The 18,527-nt window shown below is 37.2% G+C and overlaps 1 protein-coding gene across 3 annotated transcripts in view; it reads right to left on the bottom strand.

Annotated features, from left to right (window-relative positions):
* The window catches only part of PIP4K2A (phosphatidylinositol-5-phosphate 4-kinase type 2 alpha), a 119,405-nt gene that overhangs the window by 10,821 nt on the left and 90,057 nt on the right, over nt 1–18,527 (bottom strand). For 2 of the 3 annotated variants that reach the window (XM_071560160.1, XM_071560162.1), the window contains exons 7-10: nt 9,877–9,990; nt 5,874–6,117; nt 4,903–5,006; nt 870–3,173 (exon numbers count right to left, since the gene is read on the bottom strand). In XM_071560160.1, coding sequence (XP_071416261.1) covers nt 3,093–3,173; nt 4,903–5,006; nt 5,874–6,117; nt 9,877–9,990 — 543 coding nt within the window. In that variant the 3' untranslated portion in view covers nt 870–3,092. Of the gene's footprint in view, nt 1–869; nt 3,174–4,902; nt 5,007–5,873; nt 6,118–9,876; nt 9,991–18,527 lie in introns of those variants that run through there. The other variant, XM_071560161.1, reaches the window with a different exon arrangement.

Genomic DNA, 18,527 nt, shown 5'->3' with positions numbered 1-18,527 from the left:
ACTGTTTCCAAGAATTTTTAACTTAAATATTTCTTTTGTCATAGTCCTTGCATTAATAAGCCAGTTGGATCTCCTGCCTTGAATATCATCATTACCTTCAGGTTTTCTTCAGGTGAGATTGCGAGGAAATACTTTATCAGAAAAGATATTCTTTTCTTACACATTGCCATATACACACTTCTGCTAAAGGTCCTGCAGCTGCTGCTTGTTGCCCACCATGGCTAATGGTCTCCGTAATTTGAGCAGCATTCCTTGAGCACCATGTTCACACTAAACCCTAGGCAGCTGGAGCAGCTGTGTGAAGTGCAACCTTAGATTAATACTAGAAACATCATTAAGTGAGTAATTAAGAAGCTGAGTATCTCCCCTCTCTATCACCTAATTTAGTTTTAATAGAATAGTTCCTCAGCCACCTTGTCTTTGGGGTATTTCTACCTTATCATTAATTCAGTCCTGTGCATTTTACAGGTAAAAATCCTGCTGAAAAGACCGTTTTGCTGTACGTGTGCAATAAACTGAAAAGTGATAAATGTATTAAAAGAATTAAAAGTTATGTTGGAATAAAGACAAAAAGACACTTTTCTGCCATGTACCCACACTATGCAGTACAATCTCTATCACACTGAAAGTCATGACAATCAAAGCCTTGAAATTCGAGAAAGCTCTCCCCCCTTCCCATGAAAATTTGGGCTTATTCCCAAGTACTTTTTAAATAATTGGTTTAATGTAAGATCACAGTTAGCAAAGTTACTTCAAGTTTTTTAAAGTTTTGTCTTATTTTTTCCTTTTGCAATACAGGCATTTAACATCCAAAATTCATCTGTAAGCAATCAAAACCATAGGTGAAACACAAGAACAAACGATTTACCTAGTGAGTCATCAAAGTGCTTTATTTTATAAAGCCTTGCTCATGTTTGGAGTGTAATCTAAGCACTAACATACACAATTATGAGTCTTCCTTGCCCTGTCCAAATAAACAGTTTATCAACAAGAATGAGTGACAAAAATGCTATGCAGACAAAAAGAATGTTTTGCTGTAAATGTGTAAAATGGTCTAAAAATGTACACTTGCTGGCTGCAATTAAATATGTACCCCAAGTATTTGTACCTGTTTTTCACTTCAGGGTCTCCCTGTGGCCTCATACCTTCAGAAGCCACAGCATGCTTCAGCAAATGAAACTGGGGTGAGAACGTAGACAACTGGGGTGTACAGGGAGAGGACAAAAAAATCAAGCCACAGTACCAACTTATTTAAATACATACAATACAAAAGTATACACATACATTACAGTGCTGCAGACATCACTAAGTCAAAACATAACAAAAAATTCTGTGGGAAAGGTTGGGGAAAGGAGAAAAAACATTAGTACACAGCAACAGGGATAGTATTGCCTTTGGCCACTGAAGAGAGTGTAAAGGGTTGCTATTGTATAGGCTACTCTGAAGTAAACCACTACATAAGTTATGCACAGTTGCAGGCTGAACAGCACTGACATTAGTTATGGAGAAGGCATGCTGGCACTCCTGATCTGAGTTATAAACCATGATGGGGAGGTTTGACTTCTCTTACATTGCCTACAAAATCTAACAATTTCAATAAAGAAATTTTAAAGGCACAGCTTTAGCACAGTGTATAAGTAGATAAACTTATAAGCATATGTAAATTTGTCTCTTTCAAGCATGGAGTCTTTCAGGGAAAAACACAAGAGGAGAAGAAATACAATGTTGTTTAAAAATTTAAAACATGATCAGCACAGTTTCAGGCAATGTACTATACAATCAAACTTGAGTAAATGGTAGGACAGGTCATTTTGATGCTGAAAGACAACCCTGGGAAAAATCCCTCTGAAATATCCTTTCTCATTTTATTGTAGAAGAGTCTGTCACAGAGATGAGTGAGACATTCACTTTAGTACACTACTGCACATTACCTCTTGGAAGATGACAAAGATTACTTCATTTGTACTGCAAAATAACTTTACATGTAAACTCAAAAGTCATATATTGTACACGGCTCTGAAATTCAGAAATATCCCTGCTTTCCTAATAATGTAAACAGTAAAATTCAGGGTTCATTTTTTGAGGGATAATCTATAATAAAATGCCGCTGTTTCAACAGTACAACATAAGCATTTAAACTTCAAATTCCCAGTAAATTACAAGGGAATGGAATCAGTGTGCACATCTTTCAGGATGGGTGAAAGATGGAGCTACTATTGCCCAAAACTATGCACTTCTTCAGATAAGCTTTTTTAACACTTGTAACATTATTAGTTCCTATATTGCAAGAATATAAAACAAACAAAAACTTCAGGTAACAAAGTGAAATAAGCAAAATTTTCCCTTAACATAAGTTTACTACAGCAAAAACGCACACAGCATGAATTACATTAGCTCTTTGTAAGATAAGAGATGCCAACTCTCAGACATCTGAGAGGCTGATCTTCCTGACACAATGTGCTGAAAAGAAGACAAAAACGGGAGAGGGAGATAAAAAAAGGAAAAAAACAACTGCTAGGAACCAAATGGGAAAAGCCTCTGGCACCAAGGGCTGTTGCAGCTGCTTTTTTAAGGAGTGCCAGTGTACAGGGTGTAAGTGTAACATTCGCAGTAAGATCTTCATTATTATTGTCATCATCATCATCATGAAGAATACTGTCATGTATCTTTTTAGTTCAAAAAATAAACTGATCCACAGTTTACAATTTGATATCAATATCGTAGATTTAACATGCATTTACTCTTCCCCACCCCCGTCCCACACCTCTTTGCTCATTTATTCCATTTCAGCTGGTAGCATCAGAGTATTACTGTCACAGTGCACTCCGAGCAAGCTGTTCTATTTATTTAAATTATTTTAATTTTTTTTTTGCACACACAAAAGAGTCAGAAATAGCTAGAACTATGCTGGGAATATCAGGCAGCTGTTAAAGCGAGTACTCCACCCCACTTCAGTCATCCTTGCCAGCAGATGTAAACAAAGGGGTTGCTTCCTGCAAGATGAGCGCTTCTCTGAGTTCCTTTTTTTCCCTACACTAGTAGCCACTGCTGCTGCTCCCAGGTCTTGTGTCTGTCCTATGTAACATGATAGGTTACGTCAAGATGTTGGCAATAAAGTCCAAGAATCGCTTTGAATACTGTTCAGGATTAACAGTTGAAATTTCTGCACCAGCCTATACAGAGAATGGGGAGGGGAGAGGAAAGAAGGAAGAACCAGTGTTTTATTTAATGTTTTGTCACCAAGGGTGTTTCTTACTCAGTAAATTTCACGTGCAGTCTCAGAACCAGACACTAGAAATACAATTGTAATGGTGCTCAAGCAGAATCTTACTGATGCCTTTTCAGGTTTCACATTAATACAGTGTTACTTGGTACTCACCACTGTAACACTCATCTTCCATTTCTGAAACACACTTTTTTTACTTTCCATAGTTCTCTCTACTTTCACTGTACTTCAGTCTCCTATGTGAATTTTTACTGTACAATTAACCATTTTACCCACTGACTCACCACAACAGATTCTGGTCTCTTGAGCAGCAGTGCCTTCATATAGAGAAGACTGAATTACCATACTCAGATCAGATATGCCAATATTAGTGTAACATACATTGTTATCAGAATGTTAAATAACCTGGTTTGAAATATATGGTAACAGCTATGAACATTTTTCAACATAATATGCTTTTAAACCCCGACTTACTGAATAAGTTGTACAGTTACTACTTCAATGAAGTAATGATTTCATTAATATTTTTATTTGGGGTTTTCAGAGCCTTAGCCACATTTATATTTATATTTTTCCTATTTTACAAAAGGTGTAAATTGTTTGCATGCAATTAATGAATGCACTTCAGTGTCAGGTGGCTCAGGATGGAGACAGAAATAAACAAAATGGTTCTATGAAAGTAGTGCTTTGTGGTAAATTTTAATCACAATCAGCTTCAATAACCATAGTTGTTATTCACAATCTATTTCTATCCCTTATTTAAGCCAGAAGTGTGAGTTTTTAAAGTCTGCCACATTCAAAGTTCAGTAATAATTGCCAGACAATGGCTGCATATGGTCTGCATCAACTTTCAGCTGCCCTGAGAGCAGAGAGAGTAATGAGAGCATTGTTTTAGAGACAAAAAATAGCTTCTACAGGCCTGTGCAGGTCACATCATTATCAACTGTAAATTAAAAGTCCTGAGCCCTTTGCTTAAAACTCCTCACAATGCCCTGACCCCTTAGATACATAGACAGGGAGCGATTTTAAAGTTAATGAAATTTGAACCTCAAATCACCACAGGAGTGGTAATGGTAATATGAATCATAAATTCAGAAGACTGGGCTGGTTTTTTTGGTGTCTGCTGCTCAATAGCAATTTCAGTCAAAATTAATCCATGGTAGTTGAACAGAAGCCTTCACTGAACAGTCTCTGCATATTTAACATGCACATTTTATCTTAAATTTTGCAAATTGTACTTTTTTGTTCCTGAAAAAGTCTTGCAGAATGAGCCACACTATGTGTCCAAGAACTAACTTTCAACAGGCTGTGCCAAACAGTGAAACTGTCACAAAAGTCCTGCACCTGACATTAGGTTCATGACAGTTTGCACAGTGTGGTGAACAGTGTTGTTTGCAAGGATAAGGTGCATCTCACAAATTTAGGACCAAGTTCTAAAAAGGCATCTCACTAGAGCTCTTTATGGCTAAGAAAGCTATTCATATGGCTGAAAAGGTTTCACTCTCAGTATGGAATGTGTAGCAGTTACTCTATACTATTTTATTGCACGTTAAACAAGAAAACAATTCTGATCTATTTCCCCTTTCCCAAGATCTACTGTGCTAGGTCAGGCCACCAAACAATAAAAATGCATGAATATAAATGCGTAAGAGGTAAAAAACCAACCAGATACTTACCCCATGTTTTACTGTTTTTGCAGCATGGGCAGCTTTCTTTTTTGCATCATAATGAGTAAGAATGTCAATAATGGCCATAAAGTAGACTTCCTTTCTAGGTGCATCTGCAAATGGCAAACACAGGGCAGTAAGAATGACTTCAGAAACATCTTAATAATGAGTCCTCCTTCTAACAAAGGAGACTTTATAAGACAGGTGTCAGCCAGAATCAAGGTCTTGAAGACCACAGGCTCAAGCTGTCCCTAACTGAAAGTTTAACTGCACCCATATATAATGCAAAATCCCCCAAATGAGTGTAAAATAAAACACCAGCATACAGAAATAGGAATTATTGCTCAGTTAAAGTGATGTAGATTTCATCTTCCTTTGTGTAAAAATGGTGAAGTTTAATATGAAAGGCATTGCTTATGGGTCAACAAACAAGATCATATTTTCTTTATGAATAAGACCTTGTATTTATTTATGTCAATGCTTATGAAAAAACCAACCAAACAGATATCTTTCCTGTCTTGAACAGCCACAGGTAACAAGTTTTATTTAATTTCACACACTAACACCAAACCCAGTGTCAGGCTTTTCATACAGTCCTTATGATGACTTTCTTAGTTGGAACACAGAAATTGGGTATGAGTGTACAAATTTTCACAAAGCAACCAAAAAAGTGAAATATAACTTGGAATGCTGCTTTTGTTCATTCTTTCTAGACTGTATTTAATAGTGTTATCTGTCAGAAAAAGAACAATTATAGATACTAGATTTCCTGAAACGGATGAAAAACTCATGAACTGCTGAACCTGAACATCTAAGCATTATAGGAATCTTCTGCTTTCTGCTGCACCAAAGAGAAAACTTCCTTTTCTGCAGAATGAACTTCTGTTTTGCAGTTTGCATTTGCCTGTACATGGTTGTGACAACTTTAGGATTCTGATGCAAGATTCAAACCATCCTAACAGAAAAATATTACTGCTTACTTTCATGGGATTTTATTCCATAAACATCAATAGCTGGATCAAATTCCCCTGGAGCCAAAGGCAGTGAGCTGTTCAGCGTGTTTCCTGGACTGTCTGGAGGGGTTCCAATAGGGTGGGTCCCATCACTTTCACCTTCCTCTTCTCCATCATTCTCTTCACACTCTACTTCTTCCTGTTCAGCTCTTTCAACATCATGAATTCCAACCAGCAAGCTGTAGTCCATGAGTTTTAACTGAGCAAGGAACTAGAAAGTGACAATAAGCAATCTGTCAGTATCACTGGAAAAGGTAAGCTCCATTTAGAAGTTACACTAAGGTGTCATCAGTTGAGAAAAACAGGTACTTTTAAGAGAGAGCAAAAGGGAGGATTAAGGGATAAAGTGAGGGAGGAGACACTTAAGATGTAGTAACAGAACACAGATAACATAGTGAGACTTACAGTCTATCTCAATCTCCCCAAATCCTCAGGGAAGCAGCCTTTTGTGTAGTGAAGACAAGTGCACTTGCAAGCTGGTGACAGTCATTCCCGTTTTGTGTTCCAATTTGAATTACCAAATACCTTGGGTTGGAAGTGACCCACAAGGACTATGGAGTCCAACTCCTGGCCCTGCACAGGACCACCCCAAAAGTCACACCATGTGCCCAGCAGCACTGTCCAAACACTTCTTGAACTCTGCCAGGCTTGTTGCTATGACCACTTTCCTGGGGAGCCTGTCCAGTGCTCAGCCACCCTCTGGGATATTTGGATGTATTATAATATCCCAACTAAACCTCCCCTGACACAGCCACAGGCCAGTCCCTCAGGTCCTGTCACTGATCAACAGAGAGAAGAGCTCAGTGCCTGCCCCTCCTCTACCCCTCACAATGAAGTTGTGACTGCAATGAGGTCTCCCTTCAGTCTCCTCCAGGCCAAACAGACCAAGTGACCTCAGCTGCTCCTCACGTGGCTTCCCCTACAGAACCTTCATCATCTCTGTTGCCCTTTGGATGCTCTCTAATAGCTTTACATCTTCCTTATACTGTGGTGCCCAAAATCGCACACAGCACTCGAGGTGAGGGCTGTTTTGTCACTGCTCAACGTCCAGACCAGCCTCAGTGCCATCAGGCACACAGTGTGCTGTGATCTGGTGCTGAATCCGACCCCTCACTCCCTTTTAAGCCTTATTAAAGAGTCCTGAAAAAGTGTTCAAATGTTTTTGCAGTGGAAAACCATAAATTTTTACATCATCAAGACATAAAATGATATTGTATTCTCTTCACAGTGACAGGCTCACGATTTAAATCACACAAACAAAACACAAATGCGAATGAAAGGTTGGTTTTGAAGGAAGACTGAGGATGGGAGATTTTAGAAAACTAAAAGATGAATACATTCTATGTATAGGTAAAGAGTTATTTTAGTTGAAGGGAATAGGGTAAGCTGGAAAGGTAAGAAAGGAGGATGGAAATAAGGAAGGTATAAAAGCAGGAAGATGGCATAAACAGCTCAAGGGGGTGCAGGGTAGCCAGGACAGAGCTGTGTTGCAACCTTAAAGCAATTCTGTGATTTTGAACGTGTGGAGCCCATGCTTGTGGTATACAGAGAAAGTGGCTGAAAATAAAAACTGCTTCAGTTTTTAGACACTCTAAATGGTTATAAAAGGGAAGTTAGAGCAGACCAGGGAAGATGGGATTTAAGCCAAACTTTGGAACAGTGATAGTGATGGTGAAGAAAGAGATGAGTACAAAATACTAGGTAATGAGAAACTACAGTTTGTCAAAATCCTGATTGTGAGAAAAGAGACAAATCAGAGATAACAAAGTGACTAAATTCAAGTGCCAGCAGAAATATTGAGAGGCTGACATTGTACAAAGTAACTGGTTTTTAACGATTTCAATATAATAAAGCAAAAGACTCTTCAAAAGACAAGAAGAGATGTAAGTTTGAAGAGATTATGTTCAACAATGTACAAGATGAACAGATGAGACTGACCAAAGGCAACGGCAAGGAAGAGCTCCAGGTACTTGGTAAATAGAGGAAAAAATTCGACCAATAATCATACAGAATAGCATGAAATAGAACAGACTCTTGGGGAAAAAAAAGAGTGAACTGCAAACTAGAAGAGAATGGCTCTTGGAAAAAAAGTGTGTTGCTGCTAACAACAGCTTAGAAAGGCTTAGGGAGATCAGCACAAGGAAAAGATAATCTGATTTAAAACGGAAACAAATATGTGCTTTTTCTCAGGACACCTGAGACATCACACAGGAGGTGGGGAAATAGACAGGGGGGCATCAAAACAGCAGCAATAGGTATTTGTGTCTGAACACAAGAAGGGGACACATGAGTTGATTATGAGAGAAATATAGAAACAATATACAGAGGATAATAGAAACAAAACTTAATGACAAACAAGAACAGATATAAAGTCATATAGCTCAGAATACTACTCCATAAGATGTTTAACTATAATTGCCATTAATCCTGTACTAAGTGTTGTGCATTTCTTTTCATTGTAGTGAAATGTGAATGTTTACACATTGGGTACAAAGTGTGTATATCAGTTATCTAACAAGGGTAGAACCACCAATAAAAGCAAAAAAAGATTAAAGAATAGCTTGCCATTGTTAAAATCAGGAGCCAGATCACTTTACAGTAATGGTTTATACGGATATTAAATAATTATCTGTATAAATTTCAAACCCATAAAAAACCCTTATAAGACATGATCTGCAACCTGCCATTATATTTCTGGTCTGGTAAAAGATGTAGAAGGTGTCACACAATCCAGTTCCTGCGGTAAGAAAGTATCTTCCACATTCCTTGTACACTCTTAAGATATTATCTGCCATGTACTTACTGTAAAAGCATTTGTCAGCAACAGCAGTACATGCTAGAAGAGCACAAAATCTTAACCGAAAGAAACTTATCTCTAGAGCTGTGACATCTGTACAGCGGTTTTCCAGCACAGTATTTTAAATATAAACACACATTGATATTTCACAGATTTATGTTTTCATCATCATCAACACCATAAATTTTTCATTGTTATCATGATTAGACTTACTCAAAAGAAAATTATCGGGTAGATTGTAAAGTAACAGTACTTTGTTTTGTGCAGCTAATGAGAGACAGATCTGAAGAACTAGACTAGTCAATTCACAGAGCCCTTTTGATAGAAATAGCTGAAAGTCTTATTAAGTCACAGGCACATTTTGCTATGAAGTCTCTTCCAAGTCCCTGCCTTTTCCTTGAAAACAAATTTTAGGCTTTGAGAATAAAGCTGCAAAATACTGTGTTTAATAAAAAAATACACAAAATATTTATTATGTAAACTAAAGGCAAGTTGTTTGAACGAGTTAGTCTGATACTTATTTTATTAGCTGAACTAAATCAGTTATATATTAAATTCATACATTAACACTTTTCTATTATTACATTAACACTTTTCTATTATTTACTACATTCAGCCAATTACAAATTTATAGGAAAGATAAATGACTACATTAAGATAATGAGTCAAATTGCTGTAACAAATTACTGAAGCACTCTAGTGTTGTGATACTAAGAATTATTTAAAACTGGGTTATTCATAAAAAATAGGACATGCATGCTGTGAGTGGGGAAGACGACCCTCCTCTGTTATGGACAACAGTCTGTGTGTGGGCTCAGCTCTGGTGCACTTCCAGCTGTAAAATACAACTAACAATACTCACCTCTCTCTCAGGGGCATTTGGAAGCACTAGGCTTGTAAAGTGCTTAAGTAATAAGCAGTACCATCATTTTAACATCACATCATCAAGGCAGGAACAATGTATGGCAACCAGCTATGGCAGCAAGGCATTTATCACATCAGCAAAAGTAGTGATCAACTCCTGAAAGTTTAAATTGTGTTTCATTTAAAACAGTTGCGCTTACAATCTTATAAACAAGAGTTTTCATTAATGATTTACAGGTATGATTTCCTAGGATATCTGTAATTTGCCACACATTTTAATCCCATTGAACTGAACAGGTACATTCTTACCTCAACATCCTTTTTCAGTTTCTCAAGGAACATCTTTTTGTTGTTCTCATCAATATGAATCTTTTGGCCATCATTAATAAAATCATTGTCTTTGAACGTCGGCAGCTCTTTGGCCTAAAATAAACCAGAACTCCTGTAAGATGGGGTTGCAAAGAGGACTGTGGTGAAGCTGTTGGCCCAGTGCAGTGCTGCCACTGGCAGCAGCACCGCCAGACATCCCTGTGCCCGAGGGAGCACCACCGAGCCGCCTCTCCTTCATGGCATGCAGCTCTCCGTAACTCCACCCACGGAGCTCTTTCCTTAAGTTTATCCCCCCTGTAAATGGCCTTGAAGGTATATATTTACTGGGCATGCAGCAAATGTAGACAGGACACAATCTCCACCTCAATACTTGATTTGCATTGAACACTGATTTGCATAAACTTCTTCCATGATGTGATTTTGCCGAAGTGACTGACAAGCAAAGTCAAACACAATCCACACCTTTTAACAAAGGGCTGCATCAGGTCTTACAGAGGAACTCAGACTGGACTGCATTTTACATGGCTGCTGTGAGCGTTTACAAGTGCCTAATACCAAATAATTATTGAAAAGCATCAAATGAACATGAATTATGACATTCTGCTTAAGAGTGGCAAATGCAAGAGAAGAGCACTGCCTCTTAAATATGTGATCAAGTATTTTTGATGTTGGAACATAAGCTGATTATCTTCAACTCTCCCATGAAGTTATTTGCAGCATTGTTAAGGAAAATCAGAGTAACCACTGGATTAAGTACTAAGATACCTCATAAGGGCTCTGTTTTTGAAGGGCAGCGACTCAAGTTTACTCAAAAAAAAAAACAACAGCAAGCCAATAAACAAAAGAGCAGTTCCTTCAGGGTATGTGGTCAAACAAACTAGAAGTAATAGTAGCTCCTGCAATCAAAAGCCTGTAGAAAATTGGCCCATTAAGAACAATAAACAGCCTCTCTTCCTTCCCCCAACATTTAATCAATAGTAAGGAAGAACAGGTTTTCTTTACAGAGAAAATGTTGCAGAAACAGGAGTGCTGCAATTATCAACGGCCATGAACTAACGAGTACTCTGAATAAAATAATTTCTCCTTAAAGACCTTCTGCTAGGGATAAAAGGCAGCTAACGTCAGTCTACTGGAATGTCTCCTGTCAGTTTAACTAGTCAGACATTGTTTATAATCTTACTGGAGATAGTATTTTTCATAAAGTTTATTTTCTTCCTATGCCACAGTAAGGAAAAGAATCTCAGAGGTTCTTTTCTCTGCTCCAAAATGTATATATTAGAAAGTACAGCATTAAAGTATGAGCACCACAGCAGACTGTGAAATGCTTTTAGATCTTCATAAGGGCCGAAAGTTATTTTTGCTGTTGGGCTGTGCATTGAGGTGGCCAAAATACTCAGTTCCCCAACTATCCAAATTTATTTTTTGGAGCTGGAATATGTGAATTGCTTAAGATTCCACAAAGTTGCTTTTGTTTAGAGAAGCAATTCTTTTCTTCCAATAACTGCTCAAAAACACTTAAGCAATTAGTAACATTTTAATAGTTATGAATCCATATTAAATCCATTGCATTCTGACACATATAAACTCTGGAAAAAATAAGACCCTAATCTGGCTGCTCTGTATTATTACTGTGTTGCATCTACCACATTCTTATAAAATAAAATACACTCCAATGGATATCCTCTATTTCAATTTATAATAAAAGGGGAAAAACACCCAAGGCAGCTGAGATGGAGCTATAACATTAACCTATCCCAGACTCCACTTCTGTGGAGGAGTTACCCTGCAGTGCTCGTCTGCTTTACTTGGAAATCATGTTGGACACTTTTTGAAGATCACAATGAATTGTTGACGATAATACAACTGCACAGCATGGACTGATTTTCTTTCTGGCCTCCTTACTCCAGTCAGTAAGTGGTTTAGGATGCAAACGAATAGGGGAAACATCAGGTAAGTGTTCCAGGCTACCAGTAGTAGAGATTATCGTACACAATCGAGCATACTGTCCCATGGATAAGAACTAATTCTGCAGAAGCAGGACTGTGGATCCAAGGATGTTGCCAACACCAGAGGATGGAATCCAGTGCGTGGGATGCTTAAGAATGGAGAGGAGAATTGGATGAATTAATTTAAAATGAAACAATCATGAAAAGAATGCAGGAAACCAAGCTCCCTTCATTTCTAGCCCAAAGTAACTAAAAAAATTCCCCAGATTATTTATTCAAGTTATTTATCAAATTAGGCAGAGGTTAAAGTGAAACAAACCTATTAACACTGGAAAAAACCCTCTACTAATGCTGTTTAAAGCTGGGGGGTGAGCGGAGAGGAAGGATGTGCTTGTGGTTAAGATGCTGAGATGCATGTTTGTCTCCAGGCTCTGCCAGACTTCCCGCAGAGCACGGCTTCAGCCAGTCAGACCGGGGCGGTGCGAGGGGGAACCTCACTCCACTGCTGAACCAGTCCTATCATTGGTAAAAACAAAATTACAAGCAATGCCTTTTTGGAAGATGCTGGGGCAGGTAAGCCCGTAGTGCAGGTGCCATACTCCACTTTAACCTTGTCTCTGATCTATTTTTAATAGAAGTGAGCTAGCAAAGCTGACACTGCTGCATTTCTTGCCTGCCATCACAAGACCCAAGGGGCGCTCCCAAGGACGTTCAGGGCAGTGAGTCAGCTCTTCCAAAAGCCAGACTCCTCACTGCCTCGTGTGCAGGCTCCCCAGTCCTTGTTAATCCCTCTGTGGATATTTATCTGAAGTAATTTTTCTTCACCAAAATGCCCATAGCTTTGCAGACTTAGCAAGTGTAAAACCATGTAAGTTAAAAGCGAGTTCAGACGTATGTGAAGAAAAAGAGAAAAGCAAAATAAGTGGGTCCCATCTGAGACAGTGAAGCTAAAATGCTATTTTGTCAGTGGCTGTCCCCACCACACTATTTGCATGATGCCTCCCAGCCTATACTCTTCCCTTTCTAGGCGTTACTAGACAAAGATTTTTTTTTTGTGTACTAGGCAATATTATTCTTCCTATTTAGTTAAAGCCGAATAGTTCCAGGATACTGTTGCATCCCATATCGTACTAATGCCAGCCAGCACTAGTAGTGACTGCAGTAGTATTTTAACTGAAAAGTCTTAAAACTGATTTGTGAATTAAAGAATTAAAATCTATAAAATATGGAACTAGGAGGGGCTCTTATAGTCATGCAGAATTAATAATATATGTGCCCATGTTGAAAAATCCTACTATGTTAATTTTATTTTTATGCACTGAAATAAACACACATATAATCACATTGTGGCAGTTTAAAACATTATCTGAATGAAAAAATGAGACTGCTTTAATGAAGTAATTGATATGGTTAATTTTTTATGAAGACTCAAATATTTCCAATGGAGCAAAATCCTTGTTGGAAAAAGATTCTCCTAGAATGTAATTTATTATAATGAACATATTACTGTCATTAAATAACTAAATATTTTAAGAGCTGCTCAGGAGACGAACATCTAACTACTGCCACTAAATTAATAATAGATATTCTTTCTGAACCACCTCCGCTGTTTTTAATCCTCTACTTAAAGATGCAAGCAAGGCACAACAGGTTCTAAAAATATGAAATATTTATTTATTAAAAAAGTGTGTTATTTGCACACTTCACCTTTGCATTCCAAAGTTTGCCACGGTCACACAGAATTTTAATAGCAGGAAGATTTCACTGCCTTTGAAAAGGCTGAAAATCAATCAAGATTTCTTACTAACTGACAGAATATATAAAGCCTCATTCAAAACCTAAAATCATATCGTAAGAGTCCACTGATACTGTCTGGGGTTAAAAAAACCCCATTAGAATACAGGTACCAGGTGATGTTTTACTTTGATATCAACATGGAAATAGTTTTTGTATATTTCTTAACACATCTCAATTCACCATCCTATTCTAATGTGTTGAAATGAGTATTAGAATTTTTTTCCCCAAAAAGATTTTTTTGTGCATCACGACATCAAAAATAATGGACATAGCTAACATCAATGCTAACATTTTGGATGCACTTTGCTAAACCAGCCGTAGGTCACATAAGTTTTGGACTGAATAAAGAAAAAAAAAATTGTCTTCACAACCTGGCACAATTTCTCACCTAAGAAAGGCAAAGATTATGTTGTAGGAGAAATGTGGCATATCAGCTTTTTTTTTCATTTGGAACTAGACACAAGTCACATTACTCACACAGCTAATCATGGAAAAATTTGGCTTACAAATTATAAGTTTTGAAAAAGACACAAAACATCTGCCAAGAGTGAAGCTCCACACCCTGGGCTTCTTTCACAGCAAATGGCCCACATACATGTTTATTTCTTTAAATATTGGGCTCACCAGCATTATATAGTAGGCAGTATTCGGGGGAAAAAAATTGGAACAGGTGGTTTTGAACTGAATCAAAAGTCTGGAGTCACTAGATCTGCAACATGGAAGGCTGAATACAGCAGCTTCTTCCCTTCAGTAGTTCTGTGAACTGGGTCCAAACTTTTGTTGTACTACCTGTCTTTTCAATGCTCCGGGAAACACCCCCAGAATCATCCCTAGCATTAATGTCTTCCTGCTGCAAAACAAACACGCAACAAATAAAACGCAACACAAAATTTTAAAAATTCTTTTAACATATGGAAAACAGACTTTTGAACAATAACAACAAAAAAACCCCAACGCAAAACAAAAAAATCCCCCAACAACAAAAAACCCAAAAGCAAACTAGTGATTTGTTTTGAAAAACAGTTATGGGGTTGATGTTATGTGAAGGCTAAATGCTGAAACAGGAATTGGAACTCTGAATGTCTATTCCTATCTTTGCAGTGTGATGTTTTGAAAGTTATTATCTTTATACATTGCAACTTTGAGATTCATTTCCCAGAGAAATCTCAGACACTTCCCAAGTCTGTTGTGTGAGATCAGCACATGAAACACACTGAAATCATTAAAAGAGATAAGTAAAAACATGCAGGTCTCGAATTAGGTATTTTAAAATAGCAGGAAAACCAGCTCAGATTCTGGAATGATCCACCTTGAATGAAGTTTTACACAGTGACACCAAAAGTAAAAAATACCCCTGAGTCAAGACTAAGTGATCTTGTTGCTATGCTCCCATACTAAACCCCTTCTTCCTTAGGTTATACTTTCCTTTCAGAAACCAGTTAGTTACTCTATGTTGTAATATATAAAGTAAAACACAAAGCTAGCATCTAGTGGCATCTTCCAATCTAATTATCACAGCTGTGTATTTTGCATACAATTTAACTAAGATGTAAAATAACTGCCGACTACTGTAATCTTTTTCCAAAAATAAACTTGCAAAGAAAATCCTTTGTTCAAATGTATTTACTGTAATTTTTCCACATTTATGTTGTTTTATGAAACAACACATACCACAGAGGTGGCAATGCAACGTCTTTTAGATCAATTTTAAAGCATGTAATAATCTCTGAAATTGCTCAGGAAAGATGAAATGTGATGGGCGTCAGTTCAGTTAGGTTTTATTTTTCTTCCTCAAATTTCCTTCTGAGTTGCTCACTCACAAGCAACACACTTAAGTTCTTTTATCAGTACAAGTAGACTCAGCTGTTACTATTAATTTGATGTCCTACTGCAAGTATGGCATAATTGTGAGCAGGCAGACCACCAGGGGAGGTCTGCATTATCCCTGTTTCACTTAAGAGGGCAAAATTGTCCAAGGAATGAATAGAAAATGTCCACTATTAAAATAATAAAAACAAAAAGAGAACTAATGCCTAAAAAGGAGCAGCTGTCAGAATTTGACAACTGTTGAAATGCACTATTCTTTTAAAATTCAAGACATCTTAAGTGCCTGTTATGATACATGTTGCCAAGCAAGCAATGGCTTTATTTTTAATAATGTAATTTATAATACAAATGAAAGGAACTGTGTGTTAAGGTGAAATCTAAGGGACAGAGCTTGTCTCTGCACTATCACAAAATAGTGAAATGACAGTTTCAGAGCTTCTCATCAATGTTAGGACATTAAACAGCTGAAGACAAACAGGAGATAAATTTAAAACAGGATGGAAAAGCAGCATTCTTAAAAGTCAATCCAGACAACTTTTCTTCCTAAAAACTGATTTTAAAAATGTTTGAATACTAGTACCTATTTTACTCTACCAAAATAAAGCAGAAACATGTTTTTCTCCCCTGATTTCTTATATTTTACTCCATTAAATATTTCTGCATAATTGTCTCTTCTTTAATTAACTGAGTAAATGACAAGTTTCTGTTTGATAGGAAGAAGATTCAAGAACATCATAATTTTCACCAAATTTGCCTTTATAAAGTAATTTATCTACAATTTACAGTCTGCATTCCAATGTAAATGAAAGACTTGCTCTTCTGTTTTCTGACTTCTCCAGCTTTACAGGAAGTACATATATTATTTCTGACATCCTGAAAATCACCTGATTACTTCAATATTGGCATCTGAAATTCAATATGAATTACTTCAAAGCCCATTTTAAAACCAGAGCATTGCTGGACATTTTAGCCATATATTTTAGCACCAAAAGCCTCCTGTCTTTCATTACTGTTTCTCAGATGTGAATAGTCATAGATACCTTCATAATAAGTAATTAAATAATGCTGCCATTAATTGAAATTATATTGTCATTTCAGGATAATATAGTAAATTCATGATTTAACTTGCCTCTGGCTAAAAATTAGCTAATAAGTTACTGCACCAGCTAAGGTTCTCAGATTGTCTGGTTTTGCTTCATCACTCAGGGCAATTTCTTCTAAAAGATGAGACACCAAAATCTCTTCAGAGAATTTGCTGAAATGTCTTTTTTTCCCCCGTTCCTTTTCAAGCCAAAATTTTTCAGTTGTTTTAAAATCTTTAAGACTGATTTGAGAGTCCCACAGATGACAACAAACAAAAAGTTTGAAACAGTGACATCTGCTTAAGAGAAAATGAAAGTGAAAAAACCATGCTACAGGGCTGCACTTGCAAGTTACGAATAATGGACTATTTACACACTTAGTCCAACACAGTCCTCAAAGTCCTGAGATCAGTGACACACAGGCAGAGATACATCTCATGACAGCAGCTCTATAGAACTCCTTGGAGTTTCAAAACAAAACTCTGCTTGTCTATTTGTATAAATATACAACACCCTTTTTATTTTAGCTTTAAAACTGCCTTAGAAACATTTAAGTAGTTAGGTAAGTAAACCACTGCAGTTCTCATGCCTGTTGCAGGAGATTCAGATCATAGTGATGATGAATGTTCTGAACATCTGCAATCCAGAAGTGAAGCATATTCTTCAGGCCTTTTTCAAATCAAACCGCAGACTCCAAAACTTAAACAAAAGCCAAATAATGAAGAAAATAGTATTTTCCCCTTGCTTGAATCCCTTAGAGTCTTTCTTGAAGTGTAAAATGTTGTTCCCTCCATGAACTTAGAAGCCTACCCAGTAATTCCCTTTCTCAGAAATGTTTGCTCTGAGTGCAAGCTTGTGGCTCCCTTGCTGCATTGCACTGGTGTTTGAGGGGAATGATGACTCACAGAAAGCTGTTCTGAAAACCTCAGACTGTCTGCCTGCAACATCAATAAGCTTTGTGCAGTTCCACCTCCAAGAAATCAAACTAGTAAAAAAAGAATTTGGAGGACAAGGTTTTGACGTATTTTGTTCAGAGAAGTACTCAAAATAAAAAGGGAGGTTCTAGATATGAAGTTGATAGGAATTTTTGTTACTTGCCTTACTGATGTTATGATTTCACATTAAATTTAGAGAATGCCTATTGTATACAGTTATACAAAATCACACAATTTTGTTTCAACTTAGCTACAAGCAAGTTCAATAGTAATTTTGCCATGAATGTCCATGGCAACAAAATAAAGGTACTGTTCCTTTGAGATTCTCACTTAATGTATTAGCTACAGTATGTGTGTACTATTATTAATCTCTTTACTACTATGAGGCATATTCTCAAAACTGCTCAAAACTACTGCACTAAATATCTGTATAGTATGAGCTCCTGTAGAGCTGAATATGCATAATACTGTTCAAATTTACATTAATATTCCAAGTATTAATGTAGCAACCTGAAGTAGTCCCATCCAAGTAATTTGCCCTCCTCATTTCTGTCAGACTATTTTAGTACTGCCAGTGGAGCCTTTCAATGACATTAAGCAGACACTGAAGGGTTAATCCCTCTGCTTTAAAAACTCCAGAGTTGTACTACTAAACAAGAACAAAACCAGATGACAAGAAAAGAACAGAGACTATTCAGGACATGTTCTTGAGGGCCCTGTACAGCAAAAGAGAGGTAATACTGGCAATCCTAACTGCAGCTGGTACTTGGGACATGTTAGTTGCCTAAAGCTGGAAGAAGAATTTTAAGAGTTTGGTCATGCCTTAGGGTAAAACAGAAAAACATTGCAGAGTTTTTCATACAGTGAGAACTGTAGGACTGACAGCTATTGCCATATCCCTTACTCCTTAGTGCAGTTGTGTGATCTGTAAAAGACTAAGAGAGGCAGGTATGATGCAACTCATGCTTAGGAGAAAAACAAATACTCTGAATAGAATTTGGGCACAATATAAAATTAAGTCTATTAAGTGACCTGTTGAATGA

This window comes from Pithys albifrons, chromosome 7 (assembly GCF_047495875.1).
Source record: "Pithys albifrons albifrons isolate INPA30051 chromosome 7, PitAlb_v1, whole genome shotgun sequence".
NCBI lineage: Eukaryota > Metazoa > Chordata > Aves > Passeriformes > Thamnophilidae > Pithys > Pithys albifrons.
This window is presented reverse-complemented; position numbering and strand designations above follow the sequence as displayed.